Raw genomic sequence first — 21,286 nt, 5'->3', positions numbered from 1 at the left:
CCGCTGGCTCCTAATCACTCACCTGCCTGCCTGCCTGCCTGGTTGCCCCTAACTGTCCCCACCCCCCCTGCCAGCCTGGTCACCCCCAACTGCCCCCCTCTGCTGGCCTGGTCACCACCAACTACCCCGGACTGCCAGCCTGGTCACCCCTAACTGCCCCCCCTTCCGGCCTGGTTGCCTCCAACTGCCCCCCCTGCTAGCCTGGTTGCCCCAACTGCCCAACCCTGCTGGCCTGGTCACCCCATGCAGGCTTCTGTTCAGTCGTTTGGTTGTCCCTCACTAACCCCCCTGCCGGCCTGGTCATAGGCAGCCATCTTGTGAGGGTGTGAGGGTCAGTTTGCATATTACCTCTTTAATAGTTGTGTACAAGACAAGTGTGGTCTTAACTCTCTGATCCCCACAACTTTATCTTTCCTGAACTAGACATTAGGTTATGGTGGGTGCTAAATAAGGCCAAAGTCCAGTCTATATGGGTAAAAACCAAAGCTGTCCCAGCATTGGTAAATAGAAGTCGGGATCTTAGACTGGTTGAGGAGGTGAATGGTCCTAGCCCATCAGGTTTCCTGATGGGATAATAATGGATCCAGTTTTTAGTGTCTTGGGAGAGTGAGTGAGACTAACTAATGAATTTGAATGTTTATGTGTTTGCTTTCTGTGTTTTGATAATTGGATTTTCCAGAACAGAAAACAAGCCACAAGAAAAACAGGATGCCATACTCCTGTGTTATTGCTTCAAAGATTTTTGGGCCATGATTAACTTTAAGGATGCCAACAAGGCATGTCTGTTTAATAGCTCTTTCTAAAATGATAGGATAATTTTGGGGCAGGAGAGAGCTACAGTAGAAACTTAAAATGAAGTAGCTTTTTATATTGTTTGGTAAGAAGTTCACAATTTCCAGTGCCCTGGTAGTAATATATTAGCAATAATAAATCAGTTATTTTTATAGAACTTTGGCCATTGTAGCCCCCTGCATGTCGGGCCGAGCTGTGGGAGTAAATATTTTCTAATGGTATTTCTCTGTGCAGATAAAAAGATTGCTATTGAGAAGCCAAATTGGTGCTCCTGATTTGGGGCAAGTATTTGACAAAACAGGTGCTATTTCCCTCCTTACAAGAAACCAAATCAAACTAGTCTTCCAGGCAGGGGCGGGTAGATGGAGGGTAAACACTTTTTGATGCATCATTTCTTTGGCTACAGGCCTACTGCATGTGGGGCTATAAATAAGTCATCATTTCTCAGAGTACCAGGGGTGCAAGCCAAGTACATTATTTTGCCTTTGACCCTGACGATGCTTTTTTTGGTTAATACTTCACCACCTAGTTGGTAGATTTTTAAATGCTCGCCAGTTTTAACACTGTTAATTTATGCAATATTTCATGAAGTCTACCTAATACTAATGAGTTTACAAAATTCAGACCATAGTTCTAAATCAAAATATTCAAGTAATAACAGAATATAAATAAAAAAAGAGAAATGCTCATACATGTATTTTTCCATTCAACACTGAACTCTAAATATTGAGTCATAATAATTTCATATTTTTCAGCTCAGTGCCTGCTGCCACTATCAGGTTTTGAATTAATAATATATAATCTCCCCATTTCTTTCCTTGATGATAAGTAGTTTTAATGACACAGGGAATAATATTTGTATAATAGTTTGATCAGTTGTAGGTGTAATGTGGGTTTACATTCCATCAGAATTAGAAATATCTTTTTCTCATTATGTGTGATCTTTATGACAGAAATGGGAAATTAAAAACCAATACTTAATTTTGTTTTTGCATCTAGAAGAAAATGCTATTTTCTGTTTGATATACTGATGCAAAATATGAGAAATGTGGCTTTTATTCAATATGGCTGAAATTGGAAGGGCCATCGCTTGAAGAGGTGAAATGGGCAAGTTATTGGTCTTAAGATGGGCTTAATCTTAAGATTGGCTTAAGAAATATCTGTTGCCTGACCAGCATGGCTCTGAGAGGGTCAACCTATGAATCAGGAGGTCACGGTTGGATTCCTGGTCAGGGCATGTGTCTAGGTTACAGCTCGATACCCAGTGTAGGGCGTGCAGGAGGCAGCTGAGTCAATGATCCTCTCTCATCTTTGATGTTTCTACCTCTCCCTCCTTCCTCTTTCCTCTCTGTAATCAATAACAAATATTTAAAAAATAAGAATCTTTAAAAAATAAATAGTTTTTGATTCCTGTTAACCAGATATTTCTTGAGCCCACCAAGGAAGGTGGGTTGGCAGTTGGATAAACAAACTGTCCAGGTCATAAAAACACATGTCTCTCAACCATGAGAAGAGAAAGCCAGTCTACCTACTGGACTTACAGTAGGATCGCGAAACTACAGGGAAAACCTTTATCCTTTTCTTCTGCTTTGCTAGTTGAAAGGACTATAGTTCTCTGTATTTTTACAGGTTGAATCTCATGTGCTGCTTCATAGAGAAACCTAGTCCTTTCAATTAGCAAAGGAAAAAAGGATAAAGAAAAATGGTGCCTCTGAAGACTTCCTGTTTTTTAACCTTATCAAAGTGGGCTGGAAAGTGAATCTGGTACCCAGAGCATTGTGTAAAGATTTCCCCTTGGCCCTATTTAATTTGACAGACACTGGTGACTTGCCAAAAACAGTTGGTTGGTTGTTAGAGATCCAGGCGCTGCCGTTTTTACTGTGTTTATTAAGTGGTTATGTAATGCATGTGAAGATCTGAGTTTGTCTTTCTGGCTGTAAAGGGCATGCAAATAAACACAAGGGCAACTTTGGGCCTTTGGGGAGGAACAAGTGTCCTCCCCAAATCAGGCCCTTTCAGGAGGTGGCCTGGGTTCCAAACTTATGAGTCAGCATCCTTTGCCAGTGATGATGGAGAGTAAACCTGGAATCGCCAGGCCTGCTTGTCTAGTATTGGTGGAGGAGTAGGGATGTGTCTGGAATATTATGCCCTAGCTGGTGTGGCTCAGTGGATAGAGCGTCAGCCTGCGGATGGAAGGGTCCCAGGTTCAATTCCGGTCAAGAGCACATGCCTGGGCTGTGGGCTTGATCCCCGGTAGGGGACATGCAGGAGGCAGCCAATCAATGATTCTCTCTCATCATTGATGTTTCTAACTCTCTTTCCCTCTCCCTTCCTCTCTGAAATCAATAAAGATGTAGCAAAAAAAAAAAAAAAAAAAAAAAAAGAGCCAGTGTGAGATGATGGCAGTCAGACTCACGGGCTCATCTCCTGGTCTCAAAATGGGTACTGAGGCAGAGCAGGTGTGCGTGCACTCAGGAAGAACGAGTGTGTGGGATAACAGATGGGCCTTAGTCTGAGTGGATCTCCCTTGGCCCCGGGGTGCGGGGGTACCCGTCATGGGAGCCGGTTTGGGGTCAAAGTCATCTAACTGGAAGAGCAAAGTTTCTCAAGGTCCCTATTGGCATCTTTGCAGGGGTGGAACTTGTTGGGAATAAGTCACATTGATATATGTAGGTGGTTTTAGCTGTCCTCGGGAACTATTTGTTTAGCATCCCGAATGTTCTAGGAGTTTAAGAGGAGACACCTATGGGCCATGTCCAGGTTTTGTTTTTTACATTTTTTTCCCATCCTAAGATGAGCTGGCTGCGGAGTGTTTTCTAGATTGGCTACATTATTATATTTTTTAAGAGCATTACATGCATTTACAATAATAGCTGAGTAAAGCAGCTACTAGAGAACACACAGGGGGCTTGAAATTAGAGCTCTGTTGTTGAGGAGTGTTCTTGAATATTCACTCAAGAGGAGCTGTGTCAGGAAACCTAGGAGCCTCCGTACCCCACTCCTCCTTCCCACCAGCTCCCACCCTCCTTCCTGCCTTTGACTTATTTTTTAGTCTTGGACGTAAAAGTTTTAACCATATTTCATTAAGGGTTATAATTATCTCCTAATTTAGTACAAACAAAAATGCAGTCTTTCCGATCAATACCGCCTTTTAGTTTTATTTAAAGACTGAGTTTACAGCAGGTAGGAAGCAAGCCAGCAGCATTCCTCCAGTCCACTCCGCCCTTCTCCTTGGCTCCCTCCTGCTTGCCAGGAGCCAAATCTGGGTCGCACCTTCCTTTCCTCCTGTCTCTGCCTTACCTGGTGGTACAGTGGCCTCCTCAATGGACACCCCCCCCCCCACCTGTGTTTCCAGGTGCATCTCTGCTGGCTCCACCCACAGGTTAATAGTCCACTTTGCAGGCCCTGCCCATGCTGCTTTTCTCCCTAAGACTTCAGTGCTTCTGTGTTGCCTGTGGACCTCGTCTCTGACATTTGAGCCCCTCCAGGACCAAGACTTATCTGGTGTGCCCACAAGCTTGCTTCAGATGTTGTCTTAGCACTGTGCCTTTCCAAGGTGGCAGAGTTCCCTTATAAGTGGTGTTTTTTGGGACAAGGAGGCTAAGTCCTCTCTAATTATAGTCTCCCAATACCGAGGCAGTACACAGAGTAATGACGTCAACTTTCTTTGTCCCCTTCTTTTCCAGTGCAAGTGTATACAGACCTCAGTCACACTGGCATGGGTACCATCTTCTCTTTTAGGAAAGGAGCCTAAAGAAGCAGATGTGTGTCCATTGGGCTCTCCTGTGGGGACTAGAGAGTAGAAAAGAGAGAGAAAACTCTTGTATGCCATTCCCACCCATAGAGACTGACTAGATTCAGTGCATATTCAGAAATGTGCTGCCTGGCTAGGTAGATCAGTTAGCTGGAGCATCGTCCTATACACCAAAAGATTGCAGGTTCGATTCCTAGTCAGCACATACCTAGGTTGTGGGTTTTATCCCCGGTCGGGGCACATATAGGAGGCAACTGATTGGTGTCTTTCTCTCCCCCCTCTCCTCCCCTCCCTCTACCTCATCCCCTTCTCTCTAAAATAAAAATAAAAATATATCCTTGGGCGAAGATTAAAAAAAGAAGAAGAAATGTGCTGTGGGACAGAGTTTTTTATTTTGTTTTTGTTTTCTTAAATATATTTTTATTGATTTCAGAAAGGAAGGGAGAGGGAAAGAGAAGGAAATATCAGTGAGATGAGAATCATTAATTGGCTGCCTCCTGCACGCCCCCTATTGGGGATCGAGTCTGCAACCCAGGGATGTGTCCTGACCAGGAATCAAACTGTGACCTCCTGGTTCATAGGTTGACGCTCAAATGCTGAGCCACACTGGCTGGGCTGGGACAGTTTTTGGTTAGCCCCATCATACGGCACTGGCTTCATTGGACAGGAAAAGCAAGATGGGAAGTGGGCAGCCCCCTGGCAGATAGGTGCAGCTTCAGTGTTAACTTGATTTAGGCCAAACTACAGGCTGTTTTTTAACTCTTGGCAAAACATCTTTCAAATAGCTTTTTGAAAAATTTCTGGTTGGAATATTTGAAGTGGCAATTTAGTTTTTTATTGTGGTAACATATACCTAAAGTAAAATTTTCCATTTTAACCATTTCTTAAGTGTGCATTTGAGTGCCATCAAGTATGTTCACATTGTTGTGCAACCATTACCTTCCATCTGGTCTCCATAGCTCTTTTCATCTTCCCAAACTGAAACTCTGTTCCCATTAAAAACTAACTCCCCAACATTAAAGCATGCAAGAGACTGACATTTTTCAGAGGGAAGTGGGGGGCAGGGGCAGGAAGACATTAACCAAAGAACTTATATCCATACTTGAGGTCCGGTGCATGAAATTCGTGCACTGGGCTGGGGGGGGGGGGTGTCCCTCAGCCCAGCCTGCACCCTCTCCAATCTGGGATCCCTCGGGGGATGTCCGACTGCCGGCAGTTGGACATTTCTCTCACAATCGGGGACTGCTGACTCCCAACCACTCGCCTGCCTGCCTGCCTGATCACCCCCTAACCACTCCCATGCCAGCCTGATCTATGCCTAACTGCCCTCTGCTGCAGGCCTGGTTGCCCCTAACTGCCCTCCCCTGCAGGCCTGGTTGCCCCTAACTGCCCTCCCCTGCAGGCCTGATCACCCACAACTACCCTCCCCTGCCGGCCATCTTGTGGTGGCCATCTTTGACCACATGGGGGCAGCCATCTTTGAACACATGGGGGTGGCCACCTTGTGTGAGGGCGTGAGGGTCAATTTGCATATTACAGCTTCATTATATGGGATATGTATAACCCATGGACATAGACAATAGTGTGGTGAAGGTTTGGGGTGGGGGCAGGAACAGGGTGCAAGAGGGTCAATGGGGGGACAGGGGTAGGGGTCATCTGTCATACTTTCAACAATTAAGATAAATTAAACAAAAAAAGAACTCCCCATTTTCCATTCCCCACTCCCTGGCCACCACCATTCTCCTTTTTGTCTCTATGAATTCAACTCCTCTAGGGACCTTATGTAAATGAAATCATATAGTATTTGTCCTTTTGTGATTAGCTTATCTCACTCAGCATAATGTCTTCAAGGCTCATCCACATTGTAGCATGTGTCAGGATTTCTTTTCTTTTTTTTTTTTTAGAGGGAGAGAGAATTATTTATTTATTTATTTATTTTTAATATATTTTATTGATTTTTTACAGAGAGGAAGAGAGAGGGATAGAGAGTTAGAAACATCGATGAGAGAGAAACATACATCAGCTGCCTCTTGCACACCCCCTACTGGGGATGTGCCTGCAACCAAGGTACATGCCCTTGACCGGAATCGAACCTGGGACCCTTGAGTCCACAGGCTGACGCTCTATCCACTGAGCCAAACCGGTTTCGGCAGGATTTCTTTTCTTTTAAAGACAGTATAGTATTCCAATTTATGGATGGATCACATTTTGTTTATCCATTCATCTGTATATGGACACTTGGGTTACTTCCACCTTTTGGCTATTGTGAGTAATGCTGCTGTGAACATGGATATTTGAGTCCCTGCTTTCAATTTATTTTGTTTGTATACCCAGAAGTAGAATAATAAATGGATCATGTGGCAATTCTATGTTTTATTGTTTGAGAAAATGCACCAGACTGTTTACCAGAGTATGACCAGCTGATTTTATAAATTTTCTCAAGCCCAGCTCACCCATTTTTCTCCCCCTTCCCAACTTTAAAAAATATATATTTTTATTGATTTCAGAGAGGAAGAGAGAGGGACACACACACACACACACACACACACACACACACACACATCAATGATGAGAATCACTGATGGGCTGCCTCCTGCACAACCCCCACCTGGAATTGAGCCTGCAACCCAGATATGTGCCTTGACAGGGAACTGAACTGTGACCTCCCCTTCCCAACTTTTTAATACTTTGTTGCCATCTTTGGGGTAGGTGCTTTCAAAAAATAATTTCATAAATTATCTTATGTGCTAGATTAGTAAGGAAACTTTTTGAATTGACAGCCTGCAACACCAAATCCCATACTTAACACCTTGCTGACCAGCTATTTCAAGCCAGAACTCACCCATGTGGCTGGCTACTTTCAGTAGTTTTGGCAACCCATGATTCTCCCTTACTGATCTACAGACCAGTGTTTTGTTCTTCAATAAGAGTTCAGCTGTAGACACGCTGTTGTAGTAATTATTTTGGTAAATATGATGCCAAGAACCAAGAAAAGGCCGTAAGACGGATAATATAGTCTGTTGTAACTTTTTGCCTTCACCCCTATATATCTCGAAGTTGCAGATATAGCCACTCTCACTTTCACAAAGCATCGTTACTGAAATTCCATATTTTGTTATTTTTGTCAGATTATATGTCTTAAATCTGATGTGTCCTCTCCATTGAGTGACAACTGCTGTTTTGCTATATGTAAAGATTTAAATTTCAAGATAAAGTGATCCAAAAGAGGTCTGACTTGTAAAGACGGTTGTGTTACATGTTGCTTTGTAACTCTTGTGTGTTGTGGTAACATACCTAAAGTAAAATTTATTGTGATAACATATACCTGTGAATTATTCAGATGAAAGAATGTAAGTATTTGCTCTAACCTCTTTCTAGTCATATTTTTTGAAAATATGGATGACTCAAGTAAAGGATCGGTTGACAATCTTTCCATTCTGGCTTCTTCGTTAGTCCCATCAATATAATTAAACCAAGAAACTTATTTATCTATACTAATAATTCTATCTAATAATAGACAAATATGCAAATTGACCATACCTCCGACACACCACAAGCCACACCCACCATCCAATCAGAGCGAGTATGCAAATTAACCCAAACCAAGATGGCTACAGCCACAGAGAGCAAGGTTTCCTAGGTAACAGAGGAAGCCAAGCTTTCCGCCTGCCCTTGCCAGGCCTAAGCCTCCACTCAAGCTACAAAGTTTCAATTATAGAAGGTAAACAAATTCAAACAAATGGCGGCAGAATGGAGCTTGAGAGAGCAGGCCAGGGTTGCCACCAGCAACAGGGGAAGCAAAGCTTTCCGCACACCCTGGCCGGGCCCACCCGCTTAAGGCAACAAAGTTTCAATTATAACCCCAACACAAATGGCTGCCGGCCTTGGAGGGAGCCCCAGGCTTGGCTCCACTCCAGGCTACAAAGTTTCAATTGTAGAAGGAAAATAAATTCCAGATACCAGGGCCTCTGCTTGGGTTGCCAGGGGGCGTGGCCAGCCTGCAAACCACCACAGGCCCCTCACTCAGGCCGCCCCACACCCCAAGGGAACCCCCACCTGATCCGGGACACCCTTCAGGGCAAACCAACTGGCCCCACCCCTGTACCAGGCCTCTATCCTATCTAATAAAAGAGTAATATGCAGATTGATCATCACTACAACACACAATATAGCTGCCCCCATGTGATCAAAGATCCTGCCCCCATGTGGACACAAGATGGCCAGCAGGAGAGGGGAGTTGGGAGGCACCAGGCCTGCAAGGGAGGGCAGTTGAGAGGGACCAGGCCTGCTAGGGAGGGCAGTTGGAGGTGATCAACCCTGCAGGGGAGGGCAGTTAGGGGTGACCAGGCCGGCAGAGGAGGGAAGTTGGGGGCAAACAAGCTGGCAGCGGAGTGGTTAGGGGGTGATCAGGCTGGCAGGCAGAAGCGGTTAGGGGCAATCAGGAAGGCAGGCAGGCAAGCAGTTGGGAGCCAGCAGTCCTGGATTGTGAGAGGGTTGTCTGACTGCCCTTTTAGGCCCGATCCCGGTGGGATTAATCCCGGTGGGATTGGGCCTAAATGGGCAGTCGGACATCCCTCGAGGCGTCCCAGATTGGAGAGGGTACAGGCTGGGCTGAGGGACAACCCCCCTCCGTGCACGAATTTCGTGCACCGGGCCTCTAGTCTATACTAATAATCTATACTAATAAAAGGGTAATAAGCAAATTGGTCACCATGCCCTCGCAGTAACAACCAAACAGCAGGCTGCGTGGGGTGACAAGGCCGGCAGGGGGGTTAGCGAGGGACGACCAAATGACTGACCAGCAGGCTGCGTGGGGTGACCAGGCCGGCAGGGGGGTTAGCGAGGGACGACCAAATGACTGACAGCAGGCTGAGTGGGTTGACCAGGCCGGCAGAGGGGGGGCAGTGAAGGGTGACCAGGCCAGTAGAGGGGGCAATTGGGGGCAACCAGGCCAGCAGGGGGGGCACTAAGGGGCAACCAGGCTGGCAGTGGGGGGCAGTTAGGGGTGACCAGACTGGCAGAGGAGGACAGTTGGGGGTGACCAGGCCGGCAGGGGGGGCAGTTGGGGGCAACCAGGCCAGCGGGGGGGTCACTAAGGAGCAACCAGGCCGGCAGGGGGGGCAGTTAGGGCGACCAGGCCGGCCGAGGGGGCAGTTGGGGGTGACCAGGCCGGCAGAGGGGGGCAGTTGGGGGTGACCAGGTCGGCAGGGGGGGGGCAGTTAGGGGCGATCAGGCTGACAGGCAGGGGAGCAGTTAGGAGCCAGCAGTCCCGGATTGTGAGAGGGATGTCCGACTACCAGTTTTGGCCTGATCTCTGGGATCTTGCCAAAACTGGCAGTCGGACATCCTCCGAGGGGTCCCGGATTGGAGAGGTCCAGGCTGGGCTGAGGGCCCCTCCATGCACGAATTTCGTGCACTGTTCCTCTAGTATCTATATAAGTAACATCCATCCATGTTGAAGTTTGAGCAGAGGTTTTGCACTATTTTTCTATGTGGTGATGGTATAAATTGGTTTAAGACATAATGAGATAGAAAAAAATCCTTATCAAAAAATAAATTGGTTGCTTCACATATACTTTAGGAGTCTTCAAATTGAACAGTTATGTCTGAAATATTTGCATAATCCTTCAAGGCTGGTAAAATATCTTTTTCTGCCCATTCTTCAGAATCACTTTTACTGTCAGAGATACTATCACATTTCTCTTTTGCCTTTATGATGGTCTAATGTCAGACTCATTACTATCTTCCAACAAAGTACTGTCTTCCAGCTGACTATCAAAGTCACTCGGCCAATCAGACAAAGTGTCTGCACATAATTCGCTCAAATGTTCTTCTCTGCCATGACATGTCTTTTTTAAAACTTTAGCCAGAATAAAAGATGGATGGAAAGAATTAGATGTATTGCTTGTCACGTCTCTGAAAATACTGACTGATGAGTTGAGAAAAAGACACGAGTTAAGTCATGACCAGTCAGCAACGTTTGGACACAGAAACATGAGTATACTGTGACCGGTAGCCATGTGTTAAGAGCAGCAGTAGGCAACATGGTTTGGTTTGCTTTTAATAATTTCAGATGGGATCTCTGCCAAAGGATAGAGTTAACACTTGTTAGGTTTTCTGGAAGGAAGGATATTTAGTACAGGCATTTACACTGGCCTTAAAGCTATTTTCAGGGCATTTTCCCTTAATGACTTATGGGAAGGTTTATAGAACCATTAGAGGATGTGGAATTGTTTTTGGCCACTCTTTTTTTTTTTTTTTTTAAATCTATCATGTGGAAAATACCGAACGTTTACAGGAACATTTGGTTCAGAATGACATGATTCCACTTTGGTGGATTTGTTATAATCTTTTGGGAACATTAAGAAAAGTCCCCCTAAGGATTGCTGTATTCGTTAGCACTACATCATAGCTTTGCTTTCCTTCTGATTGTTAATGGCATTTTTGTGGATGCTTTATCTGGTTGTGCCTTCACCCCTATATATCTCGAAGTTGCAAATATAGCCACTCTCACTATGTGTTATTAGCAATACTATTTGTTGACAAAGTACAGAGATTTATGATGATATGATCATCCTTGATAAAAACCTTAGAATCACTCAGAAGTCCAAGTGATTAATGAGGGGCAATGGTAGTTTCTATCAGGTTGGAGTAACTGGATTCGTAGACATCATAAACCAAGTCACTAGCCTTCCACCGTCTGAGCACAGAGGAATGCCCAAGGGACAGTGTCAGTGCCTCACAAAAGGCCATCAGCAAGAGCACAGATGGATGCATTTCAGGGCTCGCCCTGTATATAACCATTGGCCTTCAGTACTAACACATATTACAAAAGTATGCAGTTCAAAGGAGGACACCTTCCCACACCCGCTGCCCCACAATCAAACCGCTTTGTTGGTGAGGCAGAAAGAGGCTGATCCTTGGCTGCTTCATGCACTGTAGCATGCTGGAACTGAGAAAAAGAGCTGGCCTTCGAAAGCCACACAGAAAGCAAACCAAAGCAACAATATTACTATGCAGTAACAATTTTAAAAATATATATATATTTATTGATTTCAGAGAGGAAGGGAGAGGGAGAGAGAGGTAGAAACATCAGTGATCAAAGAGAATCATTGATTGGCTGCCTCCTGCATACCCCACACTGGGGACTGAGCCCTGACCAGGAATTGAACCATGACCTGGTTCATAGGCCAGTACTCAACTGCTGAGCCACACCGGCTGGGCTGCAGTAACAATTTTGAAGTGCATCGTTTTTACAAGAGAAGGATAAAGTGTGTTTATGGAGAACTGGACGAAGTAGTGACAATGACTGGGGGTGTTCAGCGAGAGCCACTTGGCATCACAGAGCCACAGGAAAGTGTTAAGGTAATTCAATATAGAGCAGAGCTCTTCTCGGGGTAGACCAGTTGTTCTCGTTTGTTTCACCAATCAGGAGTGGTCTGCAAGGATTTTCACAAACTAGTCTCTCAGATTGCTGAAAACTCATGTTACAAGCCTACATTATTTTACCCCTGCCCCAGAGTCTCAGCATATTTCATGATTTGTGTTTCCTCAACTTATAATCTGTATAATCTTCTAGAACAGCGGTCGCCAACTGGTGGTCCGTGACATCTGAAAGGTTGGCGATCTCTGTTCTAGAATGGAGTCCACATTCCTCTTGGCAAGAGGATAAAAAGGTGTATTTTGCCTGATGATGAGCAAGGCCATGGTTTTAGGTCTTGAACTTCATGTCTGTTTGATAGTGGCGGTAGGGAAAAGCAGGCCTGATCAAAGGGGTTTGCAGAGTAGTAACTGCCTCACCCCAGATAGCTTCTCCAGCCTATGTGCATTTTGAGCTCTACCTTGTGTACTGTCAAAATCCCAACTGTTATGGAAGCATTTGGGTTAATAGCGTCCATTCCATTGGAAAGACCAGACCTCGGGCGGGTTCAGGCATGGTCGAAAGTGATGAGATGAGAGACAGTGCTCTGCGGCTACTGTCCAGACTGTATCAACCCATACTTCCGATGACTGCTGAGTCACCAGCCTCACCAAGCCTCAGTTTCCCTCCCTGCGATGGGGCATAGTACTGGGCTTAGCAGTGATTGTCAGCATTTTATTACCAGGCTGTTTTATGAAGCCCCAGTTGGATGCCTGCTGAGCACAGTGAGTGAGAGTCCTGGTGGTTATTACTGTGAGGCTCTAGGGGACCCTTATTCTCCTCATCAGATGCTTACAGAGCACACACCTGTGCTAGGGCTGTGCTCACAACTATGAGGCTTTCTCATCCAGCCTCATAAGCCCATGCTCCTTTCTGCAAATCAATCACCTCTCTGCCCCTGTCTTTCATCATTAAAATGGAGATGACAATGGCACCTCTCTCCGGGGCTGTTGGCAGGGTAGAGTGTAGTGGTGCCCGGCAGGAGCTTGGCATGGTGCCCAGCATGCACAAAGGTTGGTCTGAGGCTGTTGTTGTCACTATTAGCTCTTGGCCAACAGGCAGTTCTGTATTGGTGTCGATTAGTTCAATTACAGTGCTTTCCTTTTGAAACCTCACTGAGATCTGAACAGAAGGACCCAAAGTTTTGGTTGGGAAGTGTTGGGGGGAGGGTGTGGTTTTGAATAGTGGAGCCGTGGTGGGATGAGAGTAGGGACAGGGAGGATGCACTATGGGCCAGGCGAGAGGAGAGGACAGGGAGGTGGAGAGAGTGTAAGGGTCCCCTGACTGGCTGTTGCTCTAAGGTAGCCCAATGCAAAAGGGCAGAAGTGTCCAGCTCCTCCTTCCTGTGTCTTGCCTAGGTCTTCAATTGTAGGACCCATGTTTTTGTTCAGTAGAATTAGTAGTGTGGTGGGCCAATTGGGGTTAAAAGGGCCTTCCTTCGTGGAACCCTGACACCAATGACAATCAGATTGTCATGGGAACATGCGTTGTTTCCAGAACGCTGAATTTCTGCCACACCATATTCATAAGCTGGGGATTGTGTGGTTTGGAATCGTGTGATCAGAGTAGCGAGACATGGCTAAGGCTTAGGCATGCACCCTGCTTCCCTTCCTCTCTCCCTCCCTTTTCTCCTCTCCCTCCTGACAGTCTATTTCTATTACTTTGTGATTTCTTGACTGTAACGTCTAGTCAATGTTTCTTGTTACAGAGTATGGTGTTTGTGAAAACTTGCGGAAGCTGGAGATCACGGGTGTGTCTTGTCGAGATGTCTATGCGAAGCGTAAGTTAATCTAATATCACCCATCATTAATTTTGTTCCAAGAGCAGACACCTTGGGCATCAATGATGGATAGTAAATTATTTTGATCGAAAACCTAGTTCCATTCTTAGACCTTAATTTTAATGTCATAATTGACATTTTATTTAATTTTTTAAAGATTTTTTTAAAATTAATTTTTAGAGAGAGAAGAAAGGAGAGAAAGAGGGAAGAAAGGAGAGGGAGAAAGAGAAACATCTGTGTGAGAGGGAAACATTGATCAGTTGCCTCCTGTATGCCCTCTACAGGGAATTAAGCCCACAATCCATGCATGTGCCCTGACTGGGAATTGCAAACTTTCAGTGCACGGGACAATGACCAACCAACTGAGCCACATTGGCCAGGGTATCATTGACATTTTAGTGACAGCACTGGTAGTAATAGCACTAAAACGGGATGGGGCTTCTCTTCTTCCCCTTTCTGGGCATGTCAGTACTCTTATTTTTCAGCCCATAACAGGATATTAGGTGTCAAGGACCTATAAATCTGAGAAACATAGCTACACTGGGAACAAATTCGGGTGCTTCCAGAGGGGTCCCTTTTTCTGGATTGTGGGTCCATGGCCTGATTAGATGTGCTATGGCTGATAGTAACTGGGAAATAGAGCCGTGAGCCTCCCGCTGACACCCTCAGCTAACAGGGCTGTCTGTGGGCCAGTTCTTCCCTCCAGCCTGGCAGTGGGCTCCAGCCCCTCAGTTCAGTCTTCCCTTCAGTTTCCTTTACTTTCCAGAGTCGTCAGCAACACTCCCTGAGTGCTCCAAGCTTCCCCAGCCCCAAGTATCCTCCCAGCAGGCCTTTTCCCTGGGCCCCGTTATAGGAGGCTGTGAAGGCTCCTGTTAACACCGAGGTGGCCCAGGAGCAGCGGAGGCACAGGAAGCAGCATGCTCACGCATCACCCAGTTGGGGTGTGGCATGGATTATTTTAGCACCCAGAGCTGGGGATTAAAGAACAGAGTAAGAAAGGTAATGGTGACCCAGTTCTCTTTGGCCTAAAGTTGACCTGTTGACCATTCTGAAAAGGGTCTTAAGTGTTCATCTTAAAACCATCTTAGAAAACTTTGGGTTTCACATTCTCCTGAACTACCATTGAAAGCAGACCAGGTGATGTCTGCTTACCAAGTACCTTACCCAGGAACTTCGGGCCACGCTTCTCCAAGGAAACATCTGGGTGCTCCAAGCTATCTTGCAAGGTCTGGGGGCTAGTTGGGGCCACGCTCTGAATCCCATCTTTTCCGTGGATTTGTTCCTCTCAGAGTCCCCTTCCGAGATACCCCTCCTTCACGTGGCTGCACGCCCAGCACAGGTAGAGCTGGCACTTGTGCAGAGCGGCTGACTGGGAAGACCCAGGCGGTGTTCAGTCTCTATATCTGGGCTGATTTCAACGTCTCATCGCTTCCTCATCCCATCAGACTCTCCACACTGTGATCCCATGGCCATTTGGGAGTGTTGGATTGGTTAGTCTTTCTGTGTTAGAATTTGCTCACACTTCAGGTGATTTCCTATCAAAAGGCTCTAAGTTCTTCATGAGGCTTCCTCTTCCAGGCACAATTCTTGGTGGTTCAGCCTTGACCTCCAAGTTCTGGTCCCCTCTCACCTGCCTCAGAGAGACTTGGGAACTTGGGAAGGCTGTTGTCCGCCTTGCCACACATCAGCTCCAGTTCTGCCAACTCCTAGCACCGACCCCTCCTCCCTCCTGTGGACCTCGGGCTTCACCCTGGCCCCCAGCCACCATTTTCATGCCAGCTACTGCCTCCTGAGTTGCTGTCCCAGCCCCGGGCCCCACTGCAAGGCTGATCTGCTCAAGACCTTTCTCCCTGCTCCTCTATCCCCGTGCACTTTCACACTTTGGTTTTTCCTCTTGCCTCTGCTTCACATCCCACCAACCCCAGAAGTAGTGCGTCTCTCCAGAGGAAGTGAGTCTCGTGGAAGTATAAACCTTCCTGTCCTCTCACCTCATCAGCAAGAACAATGTCTGTGATTCCTCCAAAGCCCAGAGTTTCAGAGGCAGGAAGCTGGTTGCTCCCCTGCTCCCCTCCCACCCTTTATTCTATGGGAGCCCACATAGTCCTGGCTCCACCCTCGATTTCTCAGTGTTTTATCCAGAGCTCAGTGTCTTAAATCTAGCCAGACCGTAGAGTTGGAGGAATTCACTCTTGCTGTTGGCATTGGTGTTAGAGTCAAAACCAAGTACTCCCTGCACAGTCTTTACATACACACAAGAAAGCTTTCCTGGCTCTTGTGGATGCCCACTGGCTTTTATGAGTTTCTAACAGGACACGTGCTTGTCCTTGGGAACTGCTTTGTGAGTTTCCTGGGCCATGTGATGATAGCGTCTTAAAGCAGCATGAAGACTGTTGCCTCTTGAAGAGTTGTGAGTCTCAAGTAGTGTCCTGGAGGGGCCAGGTGCTCACGTCTGCCGGGCATTAGGGCTGTGACACCCAGAGGACAGCACACCTGGTGAATAAGGCCCCCCACCGAGCTCGTCTCAGGGTGGGGGAGGGGTTGGCTGGGCCCTGCTGGTGGCTGTCCTATAAGGAGGGGGCTCCTGGGCACCGGGGGCAGGCTGGTGGTGTTTGCACATGAAGACCCAGGGAAAAGCTCCGAGATGGAAAAATCTACCTCCGTAAGCGAGAGCAGGGAAAGGAAGGAAGAAGGAGTCTGGCCCCTCCAGTCTGGTAATTAATGGGGTTCATTAGGGGAAACTCACAGACAAGGCCCGTCATGGGCAGCTGCAAGATGAAAGGGAGCCTCACACCGCTTGACAGGCACCGAAGAAATACATGGGGTCGAGGAGAGATGGTCACATACTAGTACGTGAATGCTACCAGGTGCGGGAAATTACTTCCGTGCCCTTCCAGGTCAGGACCACAACCTGTTCCAGGAACCAGCTCATAGCAAGAGGCAAGGGAGGGTGCTTATTTATATCTGAATGAACATCGTTATTTTTTAAAAATGTTTTTGTTGATTCAGAGAGGAAGGCAGAGGGAGAATGACTTAGAAACAACAATGATAAGAGAGAATCATTGATTGGCTGCCTCCTGCACACCCCCTACTGGGGATTGAGTCCGGTATTCGAGATGTGCCCTGACCAGGAATCAAACCATGACCTCCTGGTTCCTGGGTTGATGCTCAACCACTGAGCCACACCGGCTGGACTGAATGAACATCATTTATGATCAAACAGTCTCTAAGGGGGTTTGCAGAAAGCAACCTTCATTCTGGCTCAGGTTCAGCTTGCAGGACAGACAATGGTCATGTTAAGGAACAGTCTTCTCTATAGGTGGGTAGTGACTGCTGGGGAGCAGGAGATGGTGTGGCCAGGGGTAAGTCAGGAGTGGGCAACAGAGAGCGGACAAGTGCCATGGTGAGGTCAACAAGCACACATGCATGTGGGGCCTGGGTGGACAGAGAGGGACATCTGGAGGTTTCTTTTGCCTGCTGATTCTTTCATTTTTTTAAATCCTCACCGGAGGATATTTTCTCATTGATTTTTTAGAGTGGAAGAGAGGGAAAGACAGAGAGAAATATCGATGTGAGAGAAGCACATTGATTGGTTGCCTCTTGCACGTGCCCTGACCAAGGCCTGGGCTGGGGAGAAACCTGCAACCAAGGTACCTGTCCTTAACTGGAAGCCATCCTGGGACCCTTTGATCCACAGGCCAACGCTCTATCCACTGAGCCAAACCGGCTAGGACTGATTCTTTTAAAAAAAAATTTATTGTTGAAAGTGTTACAGATATCTCCTTTCTCCCCCATTAACCCCCCTGCACCTTGCTCCCACCCCCTTGACTGCTGCTTCTTGACTCTTTGAAAATGGTCGGGAAATCCAGAGAATGATTCATATTATCTTCATTTAGTATCCCAAAGTGTTTAATTTGCCACCAGCCAAAGCAGGTTTCACAGTGCAGGAGTATGTTTTTGTGAGTTTGCTTTGAAGGCCTTATCCAGGAGAAAATTACTTAGCTTCTGGAACAGGTGGTGGAAGAAAGTCAACCTTAGCCCCTGGCATAGGTGGAAGAGTGAGCCAGCCTTGACTCCGAAGCGAAGGCTCTGAGTTGGGAGCTGGCAGATGTCATCCACAGTCCAAAACCAAACAGACACAAGCAAAGGAAAGCGCTGGGCATACACTCTACAAGCTGAATATCTTAGTTGCGGCACAAGGGTTCCCTAAACAGGCACTCCAAATGTCCACAAGCTGCGTCCTCTGCTTTCCCACCGCAGTGAGCTCCATGGACCCATGACAGGAGAGGGAGGAGCCTGAGCATGAAGAGTGTCCCAAGCCTGTCACCATCATGAGTTTCTGGTGTGAATCCGTAGATTAAAAGGAACATATCACAACGTTTTCTTTGTAGCCAGACCTCTCATTTTTGTCAAGTGCTGGCCTCCTAAGGTACCGGGGGTTGAGTAGGATGGTGGTGAGGGAGCAGGTGTTGAGTCATATGAAAACTGTTAATAACATCATGGAAGTGGAACCATCCTTAGCCCTTTCCCTGCTGTGTCGTTCAGGTATAAACCCTCGTGTGAAGTCGGGCCGTTTCATGAAAATTCTTCCCGATTACGAGCACATGGAGTACAGAGATGTGTACACCTGCCGTATGTACCTCCTGCTACTTTGGCTGTGGCGGGGGAGCACGGCCAGAGCTGCATGGACAGGGACCTCGAACTCAGCACGCAGATGCTTTGGTCCTAACAGCGAGCTGACCTCCTTGGCTTTTGCTGTCTTTTCACCTTTCCGCAGCGTTCTCTGTGGCTCAGCCTTGACCAGGAGCACACCAGCCTGGGGCTGCTGTACATATGGGCCAGGTTTCTGTGGCATCTTTTGTTTTTGAGGTAGTATCAGTGTGATCACTCTGTTGATGCACATTTATTGAGACTGAGAGGACAGCTAGAGTAGAAATGAAATGTAAGTGGTTTACTTCTAGGCTTCTTTAGTTGATCACATTTGGACAGCATACGTGAATTTGAAAAAATTACATAAACATGTACCTATATATATCTATCTGGAACTTATATCTGAGACTGAAAATGGACAAAAGTATGTAGAAACAGTTCATTATTTAGAATCCGATTCCTCTTTTGTTGTTATTGTTAATTCTCACCTGAGGATATTTTTCCATTGATTTTTAGAGAGAGTGGAATGCAGGGGGAGAGACAGAGAGAGAAACATCGATGAGAGAGACACACATTGATTGGTTACCTCCCACACATGCCTGGACTGGGGATCAAGCCTGTAACTGAGGTATGTGCCCTTGACTGGAATCGAACCTGGGCCCCTCTTCAGTCCACAGGTCGACGCTCTATCCACTGAGCCAAACCAGCTAGGGCAGAACCTGATTCATCTTGATTGGCATTACTTGGGCTCTGGAAATTCTCCTAAGCCATAGTCCATAGCGACTAAGGCTATCTCCACTTGTTATTAGGTTGAGTTGAGACGGAGAGCATGAACTTTAGTGTCAAGAAAAACACTAAAACTATCTGCATGTGCTGAAAGCAGTGTTTACGTTCGTAGAAGTACAGAGTCACCCTGCTGCTTACTCCCTCAGCCCTGCGAGTGTGCCCTGTGTCAGTATCGCCTGTGTGGACTAAACCCATTTCTAAATCTTTTAAGTGTACAATGTCTAACAAAACCTACTCAGACCACAAGGAATAGCGTCATGTATGGAATTTCTCCTAACCACTGCCAGGCTCTGGACATGTAGCTAAAGTGCTTGCTGGTCCTATTTTACTTACTCCAGGGGAGGTGAAGATGCCAGGACTGATCAGCAAGCTTTGGGGTGGTGTCTGAGCACTGCACATTACTGTGAACACTATCCACAGTGTAGGTGTAATCAGACCCAGAGCTGAACTGCTTGAGTAATGACCAGTGGCAAGGGGACATGTAGGAGTGTGTGTGAGCAGTCAGGGTGTGTGTGAGCACTCAGGAGTGTGTGTGAGCAGACAAGGATATGTGTGAGCAGACAAGGATATGTGTGAGCAGTCAGGATTATGTGTGAGCAGTCAGGGTGTGTGTGAGCATTCAGAAGTGTGTGTGAGCATTCAGGAGTGTGTGTGAGCAGTCAGGGTGTGTGTGAGCAGTTAGGAGTGTGTGTGAGCAGTCAGGAGTGTGTGTGAGCAGTCAGGAGTGTGTGTGAGCCATTAGGGGTGTGTGTGAGCAGTCAGGTATGTAAGCAGCCAGGAATGTGTGTGAGCAGTCAGGAGTGTGTATGAACAGTCAGTAGGAGTGTGTGTGAGCAGTCAGGGTATGTGTGAGCAGACAAGGATATGTGTGAACAGTCAGGAGTGTGTGTGAGCAGTCAGGTGTGTGTGAGAAGTCAGTGGTGTGTGTGAGCAGTCAGGAGTGTGTGTGAGAAGTCAGGGTATGTGAGCAGTCAGTGTGTGTGAGCAGTCAGGAGTGTGTGTGAACAGTCGGGGGGGGTGTGAGCAGTCAGGAGTGTGTGTGAGCCGTTAGGGGTGTGTGTGAGCTGTCAGGTATGGAAGCAGCCAGGAGTGTGTGTGAACAGACAAGGATATGTGTGAGCAGTCAGGAGTGTGTGAGCAGTCGGGTGTGTGTGAGCAGTCAGGAGTGTGTGTGAGCAGTCAGGAGTGTGTGTGAGCAGTCGGGTGTGTGTGAGCAGTCAGGAGTGTGTGTGAGCAGTCAGGGTATGTGTGAGCAGACAAGGATATGTGTGAACAGTCAGGAGTGTGTGTGAGCAGTCAGGTGTGTGTGAGAAGTCAGTGGTGTGTGTGAGCAGTCAGGAGTGTGTGTGAGAAGTCAGGGTATGTGAGCAGTCAGTGTGTGTGAGCAGTCAGGAGTGTGTGTGAACAGTCAGGGGTGTGTGTGAGCAGTCAGGAGTGTGTGTGAGCCGTTAGGGGTGTGTGTGAGCTGTCAGGTATGGAAGCAGCCAGGAGTGTGTGTGAACAGACAAGGATATGTGTGAGCAGTCAGGAGTGTGTGAGCAGTCGGGTGTGTGTGAGCAGTCAGGAGTGTGTGTGAGCAGTCAGGAGTGTGTGTGAGCAGTCGGGTGTGTGTGAGCAGTCAGGAGTGTGTGTGAGCAGTCAGGAGTGTGTGTGAGCAGTCAGGTGTATAAGCAGTCAGGAGTATGTATGAGCAGTCAGCAGGAGTGTGTGTGAGCAGTCAGGGTGTGTGTGTGTATGAGCAGACAAGGATATGTGTGAGCATTCAGGAGTGTGTGTGAGCAGTCAGGGTACGTGTGAGCAGACGGATATGTGTGACCAGTCAGGAGTGTGTGTAAGCAGTCGGGTGTGTGAACAGTCAGGAGGAGCTGGGGGCGTGACTGGGGCTGGATAGCAAAGGGGTAGGGCGGGCCAAGTCTGAAGGCATGAATTCTGTTCTTTTCCAAACCCTCTTAGAAGTAGCCTCTCTAGAACATTTTGTCCTAGACTAACCCGCCCTCCCTGCATAGCAGTGGGTGAGCCAAGGTGCCTTCTCTAGGCCTGGGGAGAGAATGCCACATAGCGCTTATTGATGAGAGCAATCCATCAGTTGCCACAGCTGTGCTGACGG

General features: G+C 47.1%; 1 protein-coding gene across 3 annotated transcripts in view; it reads left to right on the top strand.

Annotated features, from left to right (window-relative positions):
* Positions 1-21,286, top strand: part of FBXO31 (F-box protein 31) — a 42,899-nt gene that overhangs the window by 3,503 nt on the left and 18,110 nt on the right. The window contains exons 2-3 of one of the 3 annotated variants that reach the window (XM_079759930.1): positions 13,675-13,746; positions 18,289-18,375. The exons of 1 other annotated variant lie outside the window; for it this stretch is intronic. In XM_079759930.1, coding sequence (XP_079616056.1) covers positions 13,675-13,746; positions 18,289-18,375 — 159 coding nt within the window. The remainder of the gene's footprint in view (positions 1-13,674; positions 13,747-18,288; positions 18,376-21,286) is intronic. One more of the 3 variants, XM_079759931.1, reaches the window with a different exon arrangement.

The sequence above is a fragment of the Cnephaeus nilssonii genome, assembly GCF_951640355.1.
Source record: "Cnephaeus nilssonii genome assembly, chromosome: 20".
In the NCBI taxonomy this organism is placed as follows: Eukaryota; Metazoa; Chordata; class Mammalia; order Chiroptera; family Vespertilionidae; genus Cnephaeus; species Cnephaeus nilssonii.
This window is presented reverse-complemented; position numbering and strand designations above follow the sequence as displayed.